The 16698-nt window shown below is 55.9% G+C and overlaps 1 protein-coding gene across 4 annotated transcripts in view; it reads right to left on the bottom strand.

Annotated features, from left to right (window-relative positions):
• LOC110515725 (cytohesin-1) overlaps positions 1–16698 on the bottom strand; it is a 114007-nt gene that overhangs the window by 26112 nt on the left and 71197 nt on the right. For all 4 annotated transcript variants that reach the window (XM_036939189.1, XM_036939187.1, XM_036939188.1 and 1 more), the window contains exons 2-5: positions 15164–15246; positions 10855–10919; positions 7574–7640; positions 6815–6933 (exon numbers count right to left, since the gene is read on the bottom strand). In XM_036939189.1, the coding sequence (XP_036795084.1) occupies positions 6815–6933; positions 7574–7640; positions 10855–10919; positions 15164–15246 (334 nt within the window). The remainder of the gene's footprint in view (positions 1–6814; positions 6934–7573; positions 7641–10854; positions 10920–15163; positions 15247–16698) is intronic.

Here is a 16698-nt window from a genome sequence, read left to right as displayed (position 1 = left end):
GAGAAAAGGGGAAAGGGCCGTTGGGGGGAAAGGGCCGTTGGGGGGAAAGGGCCGTTGGGGGGAAAGGGCCGTAGGGGGAAAAGGGCTGTTGGGGGAAAAGGGCCGTTGGGGGGAAAGGGCCGTTGGGGGGAAAGGGCCGTTGGGGGGAAAGGGGAAAGGGTCGTTGAGGGGAAAGGGCCGTTGGAGGAAAGGGCTGTTGGGGGGAAAGGGCCGTTGGGGGGAAAGGGCCGTTGGGGGGAAAGGGCCGTTGGGGGGAAAGGGGAAAGGGTCGTTGAGGGAAAAGGGCCGTTGGGGGAAAAGGGAAAAGGGCCGTTGGGGGAAAAGGGCCATTGGGGGGAAAGGGCCGTTGGGGGGAAAGGGCCGTTGTGGGAAAGGGCCGTTGGAGGAAAGGGCTGTTGGGGGAAAAGGGCCGTTGGGGGAAAAGGGCCGTTGGGGGGAAAGGGCAGTTGGGGGAAAAGGGAAAAGGGCCGTTGAGGGAAAAGGGAAAAGGGCCGTTGAGGGAAAAGGGAAAAGGGCCGTTGGGGGAAAAGGGCCATTGGGGGGAAAGGGCCGTTGGGGGGAAAGGGCCGTTGTGGGAAAGGGCCGTTGGAGGAAAGGGCTGTTGTGGGAAAAGGGCCGTTGGGGGGAAAGGGCCGTTGGGGGGAAAGGGGAAAAGGTCGTTGAGGGAAAAGGGCCGTTGGGGGAAAAGGGAAAAGGGCCGTTGAGGGAAAAGGGCCGTTGGAGGAAAGGGCTGTTGGGGGAAAAGGGCCATTGGGGGGAAAGGGCCGTTGGGGGGAAAGGGCCGTTGGGGGGAAAGGGCCGTTGGGGGGAAAGGGCCGTTGGGGGGAAAGGGCCGTTGGGGGGAAAAGGGCCGTTGGGGGGAAAGGGCCGTTGAGGGAAAAGGGCCGTTGAGGGAAAAGGGCCGTTGGGGGGAAAGGGCCATTGGGGGGAAAGGGCCGTTGGGGGGAAAGGGCCGTTGGGGGGAAAGGGCCGTTGAGGGGAACGGGCCGTTGGGGGGAAAGGGCCGTTGGGGGGAAAGGGCCGTTGGGGGGAAAGGGCCGTTGGGGGGAAAGGGCTGTTGGGGGAAAGGGCCGTTGGGGGAAAAGGGAAGTTGAGGGAAAAGGGCCGTTGGGGGGAAAGGGCCGTTGGGGGGAAAGGGCCGTTGGGGGGAAAGGGCCGTTGGGAGAAAAGGGGAAAGGGCCGTTGGGGGGAAAGGGCCGTTGGGGGAAAAGGGCCGTTGAGGGAAAAGGGCCGTTGGGGGGAAAGGGCTGTTGGGGGGAAAGGGCTGTTGGGGGGAAAGGGCCATTGGGGGGAAAGGGAAAAGGGCCGTTGGGGGGAAAGGGCCGTTGGGGGGAAAGGGCCATTGGGGGGAAAGGGCCGTTGGGGGAAAAGGGCCGTTGGGGGGAAAGGGCTGTTGGGGGAAAGGGCCGTTGGGGGGAAAGGGCCGTTGGGGGGAAAGGGCCGTTGGGAGAAAAGGGCCATTGGGGGAAAAGGGGAAAGGGCCGTTGGGGGGAAAGGGCCGTTGGGAGAAAAGGGGAAAGGGCCGTTGGGGGGAAAGGGCCGTTGGGGGAAAAGGGCCGTTGGGGGAAAAGGGCCGTTGGGGGGAAAGGGCCGTTGGGGGGAAAGGGCCGTTGGGGGGAAAGGGCCGTTGGGGGGAAATGGCCGTTGGGGGGAAAGGGAAAAGGGCCGTTGGGGGAAAAGGGCCGTTGGGAGAAAAGGGGAAAGGGCCGTTGGGGGAAAAGGGCCGTTGAGGGAAAAGGGCCGTTGGGAGAAAAGGGCCATTGGGGGGAAAGGGCCGTTGGGGGAAAAGGGAAAAGGGCCGTTGGGGGAAAAGGGCCGTTGGGAGAAAAGGGCCGTTGGGGGGAAAGGGCCGTTGGGGGAAAAGGGCCGTTGGGGGAAAAGGGCCGTTGGGGGAAAAGGGCCGTTGGGAGAAAAGGGGAAAGGGCTGTTGGGGGAAAAGGGCCGTTGGGAGAAAAGGGCCATTGGGGGGAAAGGGCCGTTGGGGGAAAAGGGAAAAGGGCCGTTGAGGGAAAAGGGCCATTGGGAGAAAAGGGGAAAGGGCCGTTGGGGGGAAAGGGCCGTTGGGGGGAAAGGGCCGTTGGGGGGAAAGGGCCGTTGGGGGAAAAGGGCTGTTGGGGGAAAAGGGCCGTTGGGGGGAAAGGGCCGTTGGGGGGAAAGGGCCGTTGGGGGGAAAGGGGAAAGGGTCGTTGAGGGGAAAGGGCCGTTGGAGGAAAGGGCTGTTGGGGGGAAAGGGCCGTTGGGGGGAAAGGGCCGTTGGGGGGAAAGGGCCGTTGGGGGGAAAGGGCCGTTGGGGGGAAAGGGCCGTTGGGGGGAAAGGGGAAAGGGTCGTTGAGGGAAAAGGGCCGTTGGGGGAAAAGGGAAAAGGGCCGTTGGGGGAAAAGGGCCATTGGGGGGAAAGGGCCGTTGGGGGGAAAGGGCCGTTGTGGGAAAGGGCCGTTGGAGGAAAGGGCTGTTGGGGGAAAAGGGCCGTTGGGGGAAAAGGCTGTTGGGGGGAAAGGGCAGTTGGGGGAAAAGGGCCGTTGAGGGAAAAGGGAAAAGGGCCGTTGAGGGAAAAGGGAAAAGGGCCGTTGGGGGAAAAGGGCCATTGGGGGGAAAGGGCCGTTGGGGGGAAAGGGCCGTTGTGGGAAAGGGCCGTTGGAGGAAAGGGCTGTTGGGGGAAAAGGGCCGTTGGGGGAAAAGGGCAGTTGGGGGAAAAGGGAAAAGGGCCGTTGAGGGAAAAGGGAAAAGGGCCGTTGAGGGAAAAGGGAAAAGGGCCGTTGGGGGAAAAGGGCCATTGGGGGGAAAGGGCCGTTGTGGGGAAAAGGGCCGTTGGGGGGAAAAGGGCCGTTGGGGGGAAAAGGCCGTTGGGGGGAAAAGGGGAAAGGGCCGTTGGGGGAAAAGGGCCGTTGGGGGAAAAGGGCCGTTGGGGGGAAAAGGGCCGTGGGGGGAAAAGGGCCGTTGGGGGAAAGGGCCGTTGAGGGAAAAGGGCCGTTGGGGGGAAAAGGGCCGTTGGGGGGAAAAGGGCCGTTGGGGGGAAAAGGGCCGTTGGGGGGAAAAGGGCCGTTGGGGGAAAAGGGCCGTTGTGGGGAAAAGGGCCGTTGGGGGGAAAAGGGCCGTTGTGGGGAAAAGGGCCGTTGGGGGGAAAAGGCCGTTGGGGGGAAAAGGCCGTTGGGGGGAAAAGGCCGTTGGGGGGAAAAGGGGAAAGGGCCGTTGGGGGAAAAGGGCCGTTGGGGGAAAAGGGCCGTTGGGGGGAAAAGGGCCGTTGGGGGAAAAGGGGAAAGGGCAGTTGGGGGGAAAAGGGCCGTTGGGGGAAAAGGGGAAAGGGCCGTTGGGGGGAAAGGGCCGTTGAGGGAAAAGGGCCGTTGTGGGGAAAAGGGCCGTTGGGGGGAAAAGGGCCGTTGGGGGGAAAAGGGGAAAGGGCCGTTGAGGGAAAAGGGCCGTTGGGGGAAAAGGGCCGTTGGGAGAAAAGGGCCGTTGGGGGGAAAAGGGGAAAGGGCCGTTGAGGGGAAAGGGCCGTTGTGGGGAAAAGGGCCGTTGTGGGGAAAAGGGCCGTTGGGGGAAAAGGGCCGTTGGGGGGAAAAGGCCGTTGGGGGGAAAGGGCCGTTGGGGGGAAAGGGCCGTTGAGGGAAAAGGGCCGTTGAGGGAAAAGGGCCGTTGGGGGGAAAGGGCCATTGGGGGGAAAGGGCCGTTGGGGGGAAAGGGCCGTTGGGGGGAAAGGGCCGTTGAGGGGAACGGGCCGTTGGGGGGAAAGGGCCGTTGGGGGGAAAGGGCCGTTGGGGGGAAAGGGCCGTTGGGGGGAAAGGGCTGTTGGGGGAAAGGGCCGTTGGGGGAAAAGGGAAGTTGAGGGAAAAGGGCCGTTGGGGGGAAAGGGCCGTTGGGGGGAAAGGGCCGTTGGGAGAAAAGGGGAAAGGGCCGTTGGGGGGAAAGGGCCGTTGGGGGAAAAGGGCCGTTGGGGGGAAAGGGCCGTTGGGGGAAAAGGGCCGTTGGGGGAAAAGGGCCGTTGGGGGAAAAGGGCCGTTGGGAGAAAAGGGGAAAGGGCTGTTGGGGGAAAAGGGCCGTTGGGAGAAAAGGGCCATTGGGGGGAAAGGGCCGTTGGGGGAAAAGGGAAAAGGGCCGTTGAGGGAAAAGGGCCATTGGGAGAAAAGGGGAAAGGGCCGTTGGGGGGAAAGGGCCGTTGGGGGGAAAGGGCCGTTGGGGGGAAAGGGCCGTTGGGGGAAAGGGCTGTTGGGGGAAAAGGGCCGTTGGGGGGAAAGGGCCGTTGGGGGGAAAGGGCCGTTGGGGGGAAAGGGGAAAGGGTCGTTGAGGGGAAAGGGCCGTTGGAGGAAAGGGCTGTTGGGGGGAAAGGGCCGTTGGGGGGAAAGGGCCGTTGGGGGGAAAGGGCCGTTGGGGGGAAAGGGGAAAGGGTCGTTGAGGGAAAAGGGCCGTTGGGGGAAAAGGGAAAAGGGCCGTTGGGGGAAAAGGGCCATTGGGGGGAAAGGGCCGTTGGGGGGAAAGGGCCGTTGTGGGAAAGGGCCGTTGGAGGAAAGGGCTGTTGGGGGAAAAGGGCCGTTGGGGGAAAAGGCTGTTGGGGGGAAAGGGCAGTTGGGGGAAAAGGGAAAAGGGCCGTTGAGGGAAAAGGGAAAAGGGCCGTTGGGGGAAAAGGGCCATTGGGGGGAAAGGGCCGTTGTGGGGAAAAGGGCCGTTGGGGGAAAAGGCTGTTGGGGGGAAAGGGCAGTTGGGGGAAAAGGGAAAAGGGCCGTTGAGGGAAAAGGGAAAAGGGCCGTTGAGGGAAAAGGGAAAAGGGCCGTTGGGGGAAAAGGGCCATTGGGGGGAAAGGGCCGTTGTGGGGAAAAGGGCCGTTGTGGGGAAAAGGGCCGTTGGGGGGAAAAGGGCCGTTGGGGGGAAAAGGCCGTTGGGGGGAAAAGGGGAAAGGGCCGTTGGGGGAAAAGGGCCGTTGGGGGAAAAGGGCCGTTGGGGGGAAAAGGGCCGTGGGGGGGAAAAGGGCCGTTGGGGGAAAGGGCCGTTGAGGGAAAAGGGCCGTTGGGGGGAAAAGGGCCGTTGGGGGGAAAAGGGCCGTTGGGGGGAAAAGGGCCGTTGGGGGGAAAAGGGCCGTTGGGGGAAAAGGGCCGTTGTGGGGAAAAGGGCCGTTGGGGGGAAAAGGGCCGTTGTGGGGAAAAGGGCCGTTGGGGGGAAAAGGCCGTTGGGGGGAAAAGGCCGTTGGGGGGAAAAGGCCGTTGGGGGGAAAAGGGGAAAGGGCCGTTGGGGGAAAAGGGCCGTTGGGGGAAAAGGGCCGTTGGGGGGAAAAGGGCCGTTGGGGGAAAAGGGGAAAGGGCCGTTGGGGGGAAAAGGGCCGTTGGGGGAAAAGGGGAAAGGGCCGTTGGGGGGAAAGGGCCGTTGAGGGAAAAGGGCCGTTGTGGGGAAAAGGGCCGTTGGGGGGAAAAGGGCCGTTGGGGGGAAAAGGGGAAAGGGCCGTTGAGGGAAAAGGGCCGTTGGGGGAAAAGGGCCGTTGGGAGAAAAGGGCCGTTGGGGGGAAAAGGGGAAAGGGCCGTTGAGGGGAAAGGGCCGTTGTGGGGAAAAGGGCCGTTGTGGGGAAAAGGGCCGTTGGGGGAAAAGGGCCGTTGGGGGGAAAAGGGGAAAGGGCCGTTGAGGGAAAAGGGCCGTTGTGGGGAAAAGGGCCGTTGGGGGGAAAGGGCCGTTGTGGGGAAAAGGGGAAAGGGCCGTTGGGGGAAAAGGGCCGTTGAGGGAAAAGGGCCGTTGTGGGGAAAAGGGCCGTTGGGGGGAAAAGGCCGTTGGGGGGAAAAGGGGAAAGGGCCGTTGGGGGAAAAGGGCCGTTGGGGGGAAAGGGCCGTTGGGGGAAAAGGGGAAAGGGCCGTTGGGGGAAAAGGGCCGTTGGGGGGAAAGGGCCGTTGGGGGGAAAAGGGGAAAGGGCCGTTGGGGGAAAAGGCCGTTGGGGGGAAAGGGCCGTTGGGGGGAAAGGGCCGTTGGGGGGAAAAGGGCCGTTGGGGGAAAAGGGGAAAGGGCCGTTGGGGGGAAAGGGCCGTTGTGGGGAAAAGGGCCGTTGTGGGGAAAAGGGCCGTTGGGGGGAAAGGGCCGTTGGGGGGAAAGGGTCGTTGGGGGGAAAAGGGCCGTTGGGGGAAAAGGGGAAAGGGCCGTTGGGGGGAAAAGGGCCGTTGGGGGAAAAGGGGAAAGGGCCGTTGGGGGGAAAGGGCCGTTGTGGGGAAAAGGGCCGTTGGGGGAAAAGGGCCGTTGAGGGAAAAGGGCTGTTGTGGGGAAAAGGGCCGTTGGGGGGAAAAGGCCGTTGGGGGGAAAAGGCCGTTGGGGGGAAAAGGCCGTTGGGGGGAAAAGGGGAAAGGGCCGTTGGGGGAAAAGGGTCGTTGGGGGAAAAGGGCCGTTGGGGGAAAAGGGCCGTTGGGGGGAAAAGGGCCGTTGGGGGAAAAGGGGAAAGGGCCGTTGGGGGGAAAGGGCCGTTGTGGGGAAAAGGGCCGTTGTGGGGAAAAGGGCCGTTGTGGGGAAAAGGGCCGTTGGGGGAAAAGGGCCGTTGGGGGAAAAGGCTGTTGGGGGGAAAAGGGCCGTTGGGGGAAAAGGGGAAAGGGCCGTTGGGGGGAAAGGGCCGTTGTGGGGAAAAGGGCCGTTGGGGGAAAAGGGGAAAGGGCCGTTGGGGGGAAAGGGGATGTGCCTAACCTGACAGAGGAAAGTATGTGATCTGGAAATGGGACATCTTTGACAGGAAAGAAGTGACGTCCTTCTGAACCACACAATACACACAGAAACATAAACATGACAAACACACACACACCCCCCCTCCTCCTGACACAACCACATAAAGAGACGTAGCATGCATCTTGCCCCCACTGACCTCTCCCCAAGGTAGTCTCCGATGGCTGTCTTGTTTAGCCCCTCCCCCTTGTACAGGAACTGGGCGATGTCAGAGCTGGTGTGCTTAAGCAGGTCGTTCTCAATCAGGAACTTAATCCCCTGAGAAAATACAACATATATCCCGTGTCAGACCCTCGTTACAACGGGGGCGTTCCAGGTCGTATTGTTTGTAGCCGTGCGGCACATATCAAAAGATTGAAATCATATTTTAGCTAAATCGGGGGTGATCCCGACCGAGACTCAAACACGGGTACGATCCATACCATAATGTCAAGAGGTTGGAACCTCCTGATTGATGAGGTTGCTAGGCGTTTGGTTAAGGTCACTACAATTGTTATTGTGGTTCCTGAAACGTCAAACACTTCTCCACACCTTCTCCAAAACCCACAACCTGGAACAGCACAACTATATCAAACCCACAGGACACATTCAGAATGTCTATTTCCCTCCAATTCAACTCTGAACCTGGAAGCCAGTTGCATTGCCTTGTTTCCTTGTTCCCCTCTAACCAGGGACTGATTTAGACCTGGGACACCAGGTGGGTGGAATAATGATCAGTTAGAACAGAACCAGCAGGATCCGGACCTCGTAGGGTCAGATGTGAATAACCCTGGGCTGGGATTCCCAAACGCATCGTAGCACTAAGATCTTCTTTCGTGCATTTAGTTTGAATAGAATGAAGACGATGTTGGTGCTACGATGCTTTTGGGAAACCAGCCCTGGTCTGTTTGATACTCACCTTTTTAGGGTCCATGTTGAATTTCTTTCGGCCCATGGCCACTTGTTTGTTCCTCTGCATGTTTTTCCTGCAACATTAAATCAAATAGAATCCAATTCAATTGTATTTGTCACATACACGGAACCAACAACGCAAAGTAAGAAAATATTTGCTAAATAAACTAAAGTAAAAGAAAAAAGTAACACAATAAATAACAATAAGGAGGCTATATACAGGGGGTACCGGTACTGAGTCAATGTGAGGGGGTACATGTACGGAGTCAATGTGAGGGGGTACATGTCAGGAGTCAATGTGAGGGGGTACATGTCAGGAGTCAATGTGAGGGGGTACATGTCAGGAGTCAATGTACGGGGGTACCGGTACTGAGTCAATGTGAGGGGGTACATGTACTGAGTCAATGTGAGGGGGTACATGTCAGGAGTCAATGTGCGGGGGTACCGGTACTGAGTCAATGTGAGGGGGTACATGTACTGAGTCAATGTGAGGGGGTACATGTCAGGAGTCAATGTGCGGGGGTACCGGTACTGAGTCAATGTGAGTGGATACCGGTACTGAGTCAATGTGAGGGGGTACATGTACTGAGTCAATGTGAGGGGGTCACGGTACTGAATCAATGTGAGGGGGTACATGTACTGAGTCAATGTGAGGGGGTACATGTACTGAGTCAATGTGAGGGGGTACATGTACTGAGTCAATGTGAGGGGGTACATGTCAGGAGTCAATGTGCGGGGGTACCGGTACTGAGTCAATGTGAGGGGGTACATGTACGGAGTCAATGTGAGGGGGTACATGTACTGAGTCAATGTGAGGGGGTACATGTACTGAGTCAATGTGAGGGGGTACATGTCAGGAGTCAATGTGCGGGGGTACCGGTACTGAGTCAATGTGAGTGGATACCGGTACTGAGTCAATGTGAGGGGGTACAGGTACTGAGTCAATGTGAGGGGGTCACGGTACTGAATCAATGTGAGGGGGTACAGGTACTGAATCAATGTGAGGGGGTACAGGTACTGAGTCAATGTGAGGGGGTACAGGTACTGAGTCAATGTGAGGAGGTAAAGGTACTGAGTCAATGTGAGGAGGTAGAGGTACTGAGTCAATGTGAGGGGGTACCGGTACTGAGTCAATGTGAGGGGGTACCGGTACTGAGTCAATGTGAGGGGGTACCGGTACTGAGTCAATGTGAGGGGGTACCGGTACTGAGTCAATATGAGGGGGTACTGAGTCAATGTGAGGGGGTACAGGTACTGAGTCAATGTGAGGGGGTACCGGTACTGAGTCAATGTGAGGGGGTACCGGTACTGAGTCAATGTGAGGGGGTACAGGTACTGAGTCAATATGAGGGGGTACAAGTTCGTCCAGTTAATTCAGGTAATATGTACATGTAGGTAGGGGTAAAGTGACTATGCATAGATAATAAACAGAGAGTAGCAGTAGTGTAAAAAGGGGGTCAATGCAAATAGTCCGGGTAGCCATTTGAATAATATGAAATTAATTAGAGATTATTATTGTATCCCCCATCTGTGATGCTGTCAGGGCTGGTTTCCTGGATACAGATGACATTGGAGCAGTTTTAACTGCCAAGGTGATGACAAAATGTTCAATTCATGAAAGTATTATTGCACTACAAAACACTTTCAGAGGAGATATTGCATGCTTTTCAGTATAGCGCTAGACTTAATCAGGGTCTGGGAAACAGCCCCACCAATAAGTGTTTGTGTGATGCCATGTAAATATTTTCATTTCAAATCACACACATTGATCTCCATCATCTATTTACTCATCTCACATTGGGTCAATATTATGTGTCCGTTCACTTATTAGTTCAAATAATACTTTCATGAATTGAACATGTTGTCATCACCTTGGCAGTTAAAACTGCTCCAATGGGCCACTGATGACAACATTCAAGATGAAATGGTGACTCAACAATAAGCACTCTTCACTGTCACCATGCTTACGTCACCTTAACCCAGTTAGCCAAAGGTCACCAGACTTCCTCTTTGATGAATTATTTCCCCCAGCATTCCTTTGGCTATTGTCATTGGGAACTACAGTTCTCCCCAGCGTCAGGTATAACAGATGACCACTATTGAACAGCGGCCCATTTCCAAAGCTACAGGAGTTGGTGATTCACAGAAACAAAAACAACAGTTTCCCCTCCTGATGGTCTTTGACACATGGACTGGTAAAGGCTCAGATGACTCTGGTAAAGACTCAGGTGACTCTGGTAAAGACTCAGATGACTCTGGTAAAGGCTCAGGTGACTCTGGTAAAGGCTCAGGTGACTCTGGTAAAGACTCAGATGACTCTGGTAAAGGCTCAGATGACTCTGGTAAAGGCTCAGATGACTCTGGTAAAGGCTCAGATGACTCTGGTAAAGGCTCAGATGACTCTGGTAAAGGCTCAGATGACTCTGGTAAAGGCTCAGATGACTCTGGTAAAGACTCAGATGACTCTGGTAAAGACTCAGATGACTCTGGTAAAGACTCAGATGACTCTGGTAAAGACTCAGATGACTCAGGTAAAGGCTCAGATGACTCTGGTAAAGACTCAGATGACTCTGGTAAAGACTCAGATGACTCTGGCAAAGACTCAGATGACTCAGGTAAAGACTCAGATGACTCTGGTAAAGACTCAGATGCTCTTTATACAACTTAGTAAATGGCCAGAGCAAACAAAAGTGTATGTCTGAAAAAGAAGTGAGTGGTGGGATGGGGTGGGATCCCCCTCAACTTGAGTACCCCACGGCCCACACGCCAAAGTACCCTTCACTTCTTCCCTCCCTAGGGACCCTCCATTGTCTGCTCTACCCAAACACCTCTGCATTATTGAATAGCCCCCCCCCCCCCCCCATCACGGTGGGCGTGGTTGATCAAACATTTAAAAGCACTAGTCAGTGTATGTGTGTGTATGTGGCGGTGTGATTGTGTGTGTGAGCAAGCGTGTGTGTGTGAGCACATGCCTGTGCGTGCATGTGTGTGCGTGGTGTTTTGGGGAGGGGAAGAGGGTTGGTACCATCTGGACAGTAAGGTATAAATATTTAACAACAGTCATTTGCTAGGTTAATGGAATACAAACAAAGAAGCAATTTGGACTGTCGGAGATAGGAGATGGTACGGAACCCTGAAGAACCTTAAAAAAACCTAAGGAACTCTGAAGAACCCTAAGGAACCCGGAAGAACCCTAAAAAACACAAGGAATCCTGAAGAACCACAAGGAACCCTGAAGAACCTTAAGGAACCCTAAGGAAACCTGATTCCATACTGTTACACACTCACCTCTCCTCTGTGGAACCCAGGTTCTCGATCTCACTGGTCACTTCTGCTATCTCATTCTTCAGACGCTGGAAGTTAGAGAGAGGAGGGGGTTAGGACCAAACACACAGAGCATTACGCTCAGTCTGCTGTCCCAGGACAGATTGTGAGGTTCCAGAACATTCTATTTCTCCTCCAGACCCGTCAGTGCCCAGTCTGTGCCCACTGCTGCCACCATGCAGTCTCCCCATAAACCCCTAACCAATACTGACACTAACCACTCCAATCTAATATCAACCGGATGTGTACGTGCCCTGCAGCAGGTCTCTCTTTCTCCCAAACACTTTCTTCTTTACAAACCACATTAAAAGGGAGGAACATTGGTGAATGACCTCCATACACAGGGAGTACAGAGCAGGACATTTGATTATTTGGGGGTTATGTTTGGGAGATTAATGGAGATATTGCCGATTCTGTCTTTTCTGACAGCTCTGTGAGAGCCCAGTTCCAGAGAGGGAGGGTGGGAGGGTGACGGGCCAGACTGGCAGTCACCAGTCCCATACGAGGGCGAAACAGGGTGGAGACTGGAGGGGGGAACTACATCATGATGGCATGGGGGACACAGCTAATAAAGAGAGGGTGTGAGATCTCTCGTCCTCCTGCGTTGTCATCACAGCCAGCCAGACCAGGGGATGCTAGAGTGTCACATGGACCATGTTACTGAGAATGACCAGGGTCACCAGACACACCACAGAGGTCACCAGTGCTTTGCGCTCTTGGTAAGACTAGCCTGGATAAATAAAGGTAAATGAAAGGAAAGATAAGATACCATGGAGAGGCAACGTTAACTTGTAGTGTAAGAAATGCATGTATTAATTAACCTCCCTGCCTTGATATGAGCTTCACTGACTGACACAGTAGATGAAGGGTGGATGAAGGACTCTGCATGTCTCATGGGAACTTAGCTAACCCCATTCTGGCTGGGTGTGTGAGGAGTGACACCAAATGAAATGATCTAGTCATTTTACAGCTCTTAATGCTCTTCCAAGACCTGGGTTCAAATAGTATTTGTCTTTCAAATTCCTTGCTCAATCAAACACTCCTAGTATTTGACAGAAAAACAAATCCTATTTGACCCAGGTCCCTTGACCCTATTTATCTACTGTTAGTCGCCCTACTGCTCACACTCCCAGTCAACCACTAACTAGTCCACATACAACTAGCTAGGCTTCATCTCAACATAGTCAGGTTACTGAAGGGTGTCCTGCACTTTGTGGGGGGAAAGGCCACATTCTTCATGGGCCATAATATCTGGAGGATATATTCAGTCTCTTTGCAGTGAGGGGCATCTGGAGGATATAGTCAGTCTCTTTGCAGTGAGGGGAATCTGGAGGATATATGCAGTCTCTTTGCAGTGAGGGGCATCTGGAGGATATATGCAGTCTCTTTGCAGTGAGGGGCATCTGGAGGATATATGCAGTCTCTTTGCAGTGAGGGGCATCTGGAGGATATATGCAGTCTCTTTGCAGTGAGGGGCATCTGGAGGATATATGCAGTCTCTTTGCAGTGAGGGGCATCTGGAGGATATATGCAGTCTCTTTGCAGTGAGGGGCATCTGGAGGATATATGCAGTCTCTTTGCAGTGAGGGGCATCTGGAGGATATATGCAGTCTCTTTGCAGTGAGGGGCATCTGGAGGATATATGTAGTCTCTTTGCAGTGAGGGGCATCTGGAGGATATATGCAGTCTCTTTGCAGTGAGGGGCATCTGGAGGATATATTCAGTCTCTTTGCAGTGAGGGGCATCTGGAGGATATATGCAGTCTCTTTGCAGTGAGGGGCATCTGGAGGATATATTCAGTCTCTTTGCAGTGAGGGGCATCTGGAGGATATATTCAGTCTCTTTGCAGTGAGGGGCATCTGGAGGATATATGCAGTTTCTTTGCAGTGAGGGGCATCTGGAGGATTAAGGCAGGGGTGGAGCTAACTGGCATCCAAAAGCAGAGGAGAGGACAGACAGAGCCTGCAGAGAGCCTGCTGGGTCAACAGAAAAAGGGTTGAGAAGCCTGACTCTACACCACCAAGACCTCCCCTCTACACCCCCAAGACCTCCCCTCTACACCCCCAAGACCTCCCCTCTACACCCCCAAGACCTCCCCTCTACACCCCCAAGACCTCTCCTCTACACCCCCAGACCTCCCCTCTACATCCCCAAGACCTCCCCTCTACACCCCCAAACCTCCCCTATACACCCCCAGACCTCCCCTCTACACCCACAAGACCTCCCCTCTACACCCCCAAGACCTCCCCTCTACACCCCCAAGACCTCCCCTCTACACCCCCAGACCTCCCCTCTACACCCACAAGATCTCCCCTCTACACCCCCAGAGCTCCCCTCTACACCCCCAAGACCTCCCCTCTACACCCCCAAGACCTCCCCTCTACACCCCCAAGACCTCCCCTCTACACCCCCAGACCTCCCCTATACACCCCCAGACCTCCCCTCTACACCCCCAGAGCTCCCCTCTACACCCCCAAGACCTCCCCTCTACACCCCCAATACCTCCCCTCTACACCCCCAATACCTCCCCTCTACACCCCCAGACCTCCCCTATACACCCCCAGACCTCCCCTCTACACCCACAAGATCTCCCCTCTACACCCCCAGAGCTCCCCTCTACACCCCCAAGACCTCCCCTCTACACCCCCAAGACCTCCCCTCTACACCCCCAAGACCTCCCCTCTACACCCCCAAGAACTCCCCTCTACACCCCCAAGACCTCCCATACACCCCCAAGACCTCCCCCCTACACCCCCAGACCTCCCCCTACACCCCCAAGACCTCCCCCTACATCCCCAAGACCTCCCCCCTACACTCCCAAGACCTACCCCCCTCTAAAGCAGGGCTGCGTTCAGCAGGGCACAACGTTGTGGAAGGCTCTGATAGAAATATTCGGATGTAGAAGAACCATGCCTATCTGACTAGAGAAAGTGGTATGCTTCACGTGACACGGCTGGAGCACTGGGGGGTGATGATTTAACAGGTTTGGAAAGGAGAGACAAATCCTACCAACAGACTTCTACTGTACTTTAAACAAATAAGGATCAGTGTGTGTCTGGAACACATTTTAATACTGGGAGATGCTGATACTGATGTAACCCCCAATACATCTTAACACACCTCTCTCCTCCTCCACACATACACCTCTCCTCCTCCACACACACCTCTCCCCCTCCACACACACCTCTCCCCCTCCACACACACACACCTCTCCCCCTCCACACACACACACCTCTCCCCCTCCACACACACACCTCTCCCCCTCCACACACACACCTCTCCCCCTCCACACACACACCTCTCCCCCTCCACACACACCTCTCCTCCTCCACACACACCTCTCCTCCTCCACACACACCTCTCCCCCTCCACACACACACCTCTCCTCCTCCACACACACCTCTCCTCCTCCACACACACCTCTCCCCCTCCACACACACCTCTCCTCCTCCACACACACCTCTCCTCCTCCACACACACCTCTCCTCCTCCACACACACCTCTCCCCCTCCACACACACCTCTCCCCCTCCACACACACCTCTCCCCCTCCACACACACCTCTCCCCCTCCACACACACCTCTCCTCCTCCCCACACACCTCTCCTCCTCCACACACACACCTCTCCTCCTCCCCACACACCTCTCCTCCTCCACACACACCTCTCCACACACACACCTCTCCTCCTCCACACACACCTCTCCTCCTCCACACACACACCTCTCCTCCTCCACACACACACACCTCTCCTCCTCCACACACACACACACCTCTCCTCCTCCACACACACACCTCTCCTCCTCCACACACACACCTCTCCTCCTCCACACACACACCTCTCCTCCTCCACACACACACCTCTCCTCCTCCACACACACCTCTCCTCCTCCACACACACCTCTCCTCCTCCACACACATCTCCTCCTCCACACACACCTCTCCCCCTCCACACACACCTCTCCTCCCCACACACACACCTCTCCTCCTCCACACACACCTCTCCTCCCCACACACACACCTCTCCCCCTCCCCACACACCTCTCCCCCTCCACACACACACACCTCTCCTCCTCCACACACCTCTCCCCCTCCCCACACACCTCTCCTCCTCCACACACACACCTCTCCCCCTCCACACACACACCTCTCCCCCTCCACACACACCTCTCCCCCTCCCCACACACCTCTCCCCCTCCACACACACACCTCTCCTCCTCCACACACACCTCTCCCCCTCCACACACACCTCTCCCCCTCCCCACACACACTGTACCTGAATGTCTTCCAGCAGCTCTTGCTTGCGTCTGCGGATGTTTTCCAGCTCATGCTGCTCCTCAGGGGTGAGGTCATCTGGCACTGTGGGGACACAGAGAGAGAGGTTAGGTTTGGGTTATCCCAAAATACTCACAGAACACACCTTCCTGGGCCCTATCGTTCTCACTGTAGCCTACCTGTTCCCTGAGGCAGGGGAATGAGACAAACCTAGCAAAAAGAGATTGAAGGCTCTGAGTAGGGTCTGGGAGCCTAGAGAGAAAGAATGAGGAGAAAGAGAGGAAGAGAGTGACAGAGAGAGAAGGAACTAACTAGAGGAGAGGGTGAGAGGTCTGTTTTGGAAGTAAGACAAATCGATAACCGACAAAAACACTGAAAGCTAAGGAGAAGATAAGGCTTCCTGCACACCCGAGCCTTAGCCTACATTAGAAGGTAGTCAGGGGGAGAACAGTCCAAGAGAAAGACTTGACATTTCCCAGCAGTACAGGGCAGCCTGCCGGAAGCCTACTGCCCATGTTTACAAACACTCCAAGAACAGTCAAGTCCACAGCACATCACAGTGAAGCAATAAGACAGCATTTCCCCAGATTCATTTACAAGTGGGTTGTAAAGGACACACTACAACAACACCAGGTAACACTGCAACAAGCCAGAACAACCCTACCCCCTTCACACAGATAACTCCACCTGCCAGGACATGATGCCCTAGTTCAGGACTAACAGCTCCGCCTCATGTGTGACATCACATCCACCACCAACACCACAAAGGGCAACAAACAGGATGAAGGTTCTGTAATGGTCTGTGGTTCCTCCAGTTCACACTAGACATGCTCTATAATGCACTCTGGGGGATCATATCCTCTGGTATGTGTGTACCAGCTCAGTCGAAGTGAAATACAAGCCCAGGACAGCAGTACCAGGACAGCAGTGTCAGGACAGCAGTGTCAGGACAGCAGTACCAGGACAGCAGTACCAGGACAGCAGTGTCAGGACAGCAGTGTCAGGACAGCAGTGTCAGGACAGCAGTACCAGGACAGCAGTACCAGGACAGCAGTACCAGGACAGCAGTACCAGGACAGCAGTGTCAGGACAGCAGTGTCAGGACAGCAGTGTCAGGACAGCAGTATCAGGACAGCAGTGTCAGGACAGCAGTACCAGGACAGCAGTACCAGGACAGCAGTGTCAGGACAGCAGTGTCAGGACAGCAGTGTCAGGACAGCAGTACCAGGACAGCAGTGTCAGGACAACAGTGTCAGGACAGCAGTGCCAGGACAGCAGTGTCAGGACAGCAGTGTCAGGACAGCAGTACCAGGACAGCAGTACCAGGACAGCAGTGCCAGGACAGCAGTGTCAGGACAGCAGTGTCAGGACAGCAGTACCAGGACAGCAGTGTCAGGACAGCAGTGTCAGGACAGCAGTGTCAGGACAGCAGTGTCAGGACAGCAGTGTCATGACAGCAGTGACAGGACAGCAGTGTCAGGACAGCAGTGTCAGGACAGCAGCGTCAGGACAGCAGTGTCAGGACAGCAGTGTCAG

The sequence above is a fragment of the Oncorhynchus mykiss genome, chromosome 12, assembly GCF_013265735.2.
Source record: "Oncorhynchus mykiss isolate Arlee chromosome 12, USDA_OmykA_1.1, whole genome shotgun sequence".
Classification (NCBI taxonomy): Eukaryota; Metazoa; Chordata; class Actinopteri; order Salmoniformes; family Salmonidae; genus Oncorhynchus; species Oncorhynchus mykiss.
Note: the sequence above shows the minus strand (reverse complement) of the source record. Positions and strands in the feature narration are given on the sequence as shown.